The 2,956-nt window shown below is 43.4% G+C and overlaps 1 protein-coding gene across 1 annotated transcript; it reads left to right on the forward strand.

Annotated features, from left to right (window-relative positions):
* The first annotated feature begins 235 nt into the window (after window positions 1-235).
* Window positions 236-2,716, forward strand: LOC129243944 (phenoloxidase 2-like). The gene is made up of 4 exons (XM_054881431.1): window positions 236-1,296; window positions 1,370-1,991; window positions 2,056-2,291; window positions 2,359-2,716. Exons 1-4 carry the CDS (start codon window positions 316-318, stop codon window positions 2,575-2,577), a joined length of 2,058 nt encoding a protein of 685 aa, XP_054737406.1. The 5' UTR covers window positions 236-315; the 3' UTR covers window positions 2,578-2,716.
* Window positions 2,717-2,956: the final 240 nt, after the last annotated feature.

Raw genomic sequence — 2,956 nt, forward strand, 5'->3', positions numbered from 1 at the left:
TTGTAGTTCTGTATCTACGCCTTTCCACTTTTTATCACACCAATTTCGACATGAATGCCTATGGAAATGTGCATACACATACACACATGTGTATGTAGATGAGTGTGGATGAATTCGGATTGTCGAGGAGACCGCAAAATATTTGACCACCGAAAAACGCGATAAGTCGCCAGCAGCTCTATGAGTAGTATAAAAGCGTGAATTTCCTAGTCCTATTCATCAGTTTCGTGTTGAAACTACAACTACCACTGCCTACATTTAGCACAAGCTTAGGTTTTCTTGTTTGTTAAAGAAACTTTTTCATCATCGTTAATCATGGCTGACAAAAAGAATCTGCTGTTGCTCTTCGATCGTCCTAACGAGCCCATTTTCGTGCAGAAGGGACAAGCTGCAGTGTTCGATGTGCCCGACAAATTCCTCACGGATCGCTATCGTTCCATCAGCAAGAAGGTTCTACGTGATTTCGCTGAAAAGGTTGAGGAACGCATTCCCGTTCGAGATATAACTATTCCGGATCTGCGTGTACCCATGTCACTACCGCGAGATGTACAATTTTCTATTTTCATTCCGGCTCATAGTCGTATGGCTAGCCACCTGATTGACATTTTCATGGGTGCGTCCTCCATTGACGATCTTCTGAGTGTTGCTGTGTATGCTCGCGATCGTTTGAATCCGTATTTGTTCAATTATGCACTGTCGGTGACGCTGCTACATCGTAAGGACACCAGAGGGCTGAACATTCCGCCCCTTGTACAGAGCTTCCCCGACAAGTTTGTGGACTCCCGTATTTTCCGTCTGATTCGAGAAGAAGTCTTCGTTGTTCCTGATGGGTCACGTAGGCCAATTACTATTCCACGCGATTGCACTGCTTCCGACTTAGATCCCGAACATCGGCTTTGGTATTTCCGTGAAGATATTGGCGTTAACCTCCATCATTGGCATTGGCATTTGGTGTATCCCTTTGAAGCCGGCGGTGGTGCCATTGTGGAAAAGGATCGTCGTGGCGAACTCTTCTACTACATGCATCAACAAATGTTGGCTCGGTATAACTTGGAACGCTTCAGCAATAGTTTGGCACGGGTTACGCGTTTCAACAACTTGCGCGATCCCATAAAGGAAGGGTACTTCCCCAAATTGGACTCATTGGTGGCTAGTCGCTCTTATGCACCACGATTTAAAGATACAAAATTGTCAGACGTAAACCGACCATTGGATCATGTTCAAAGGGATGTAAGTGACTTGGAGCGCTGGAGCGATCGTATACTTAATGCTATAGCGGAAGGATTTGTCATTGATGTAAGTTTACACCACACCCACTTATCTATCTTTAAAATATACAATACAACTAATAAAATTTTTCTTAATTCAGGAAAGTGGCAAACAGGTACCACTGGACGACGTTCGTGGTATTGATATTTTGGGCAACCTGATTGAGTCTTCTATTCTTTCTCCAAACCGGACCACGTATGGTAATTTACACAATAAGGGCCACATGCTCATTGCATTTTCGCACGATCCCGATCATTCTTATTTGGAGGAAGTTGGTATAATGGGTGATACCGCCACTGCCATGCGAGATCCCATTTTCTACAGATGGCACGCATACATGGATGATATCTTCCAGCAACACAAAACTCGTCTCAAGCCATACCCTCTATCTGACCTCAGCTACCCGGAAATTTCTATCACTGGTGTACAAGTAGATACCGAAGGATCTCAGCCAAATGTTCTTCAAACTTTCTGGCAACAATCAGATATTGACATATCAGGTGGATTGGACTTTCTGCTACGTGGCGATGTGCTTGTTCGCTTCACTCATCTCCAACATACTCCATTCACCTACACAATCAACATCAATAACGACGGTGGTGCTCAACGTTATGGTACAGTACGAATCTTCCTGGGGCCGAAAAGAGATGAGACCCATAAGGAAATGCTTTTCAAAGAGCAGCGTTTGCTGATGGTAGAATTAGACAAATTTATTGTGCCACGTAAGTATTGAGGTATCGCACGCCCGTACCTACTCGCTTATACCAACATCATTGCAATTAACAGTAAACCCTGGCCAAAATACCATTCGACGCCGATCCTGTGAGTCCAGTGTTACCATTCCCTTCGAGCAAACCTTCCCCAAGCTAGACAAAACCGGACCGGGAGAAGGTAGCTCCGAAGAACTGGAATCCAAGTTCTGTGGTTGTGGATGGCCTGATCATATGCTCATCCCGAAAGGTTTGCCCGAGGGTCTTTGCTGCGAATTGTTTGTTATGGTATCCGATTATGATCAGGATAGGGTAAGGAAAAGTCTCTGATTGAAAATTTTCTTTGTTTGTGTAAATAAATCTTCTACTTCTGTCATAGATCGATGAACCGTTCGGAGGTGCGTGCAAAGATGCGCCATCTTACTGTGGCTTGCGTGATCGTCGCTATCCAGACCGTCGTGCTATGGGGTATCCATTTGACCGCCTCGCTGGCAAAGATGTTAACAACCTTGCCCAATTCCTGACTCCGAATATGAAGGTCGTAGATGTGGAAGTGCGTCACGAAGAGCGCACTGAACAACTCGATTACGAGAACTAATTTGCTTTAACGACTGTGGACTAATGAAACATATGTATATACGTATGTATCAAGCATATGTATGTATATACGTACAATAATTAATTTCAAAATATTCTGCACACTTTCTTGTATATGTATGTGTGAACCTATAAAAGAAATAAAATGTTAGTTGAATAGAAATTAGACTCTCAATTCGAACCTCTACTGTCAACAAGTAGGCAGGCAAGGGCCTAGTGCACTAATCTTTGCAAGCCGATTGTTGAATAAAAGCCAAATATTCGGTTCGAGTAAAAAACCGACCTTCCACATTTCACATGGCAATGATAGTTAAAAACCAAGTTGAGCTGTCCAACAAGCATTGGGGTTGAAAATCGAGCTTTATAAATCTAACACTTCA

The sequence above is a fragment of the Anastrepha obliqua genome, chromosome 4 (assembly GCF_027943255.1).
Source record: "Anastrepha obliqua isolate idAnaObli1 chromosome 4, idAnaObli1_1.0, whole genome shotgun sequence".
Taxonomy (NCBI): Eukaryota; Metazoa; Arthropoda; class Insecta; order Diptera; family Tephritidae; genus Anastrepha; species Anastrepha obliqua.

Excerpts from the sequence above, each read along its gene's own strand:
- LOC129243944 (XM_054881431.1), top strand. The coding sequence starts at position 316 with ATGGCTGACAAAAAGAATCTGCTGTTGCTCTTCGATCGTCCTAACGAG. Across the intron at positions 1,992-2,055 it reads AGACAAATTTATTGTGCCAC|TAAACCCTGGCCAAAATACC; the intron begins GTAAGTATTGAG and ends TGCAATTAACAG. Across the intron at positions 2,292-2,358 it reads CCGATTATGATCAGGATAGG|ATCGATGAACCGTTCGGAGG; the intron begins GTAAGGAAAAGT and ends CTTCTGTCATAG.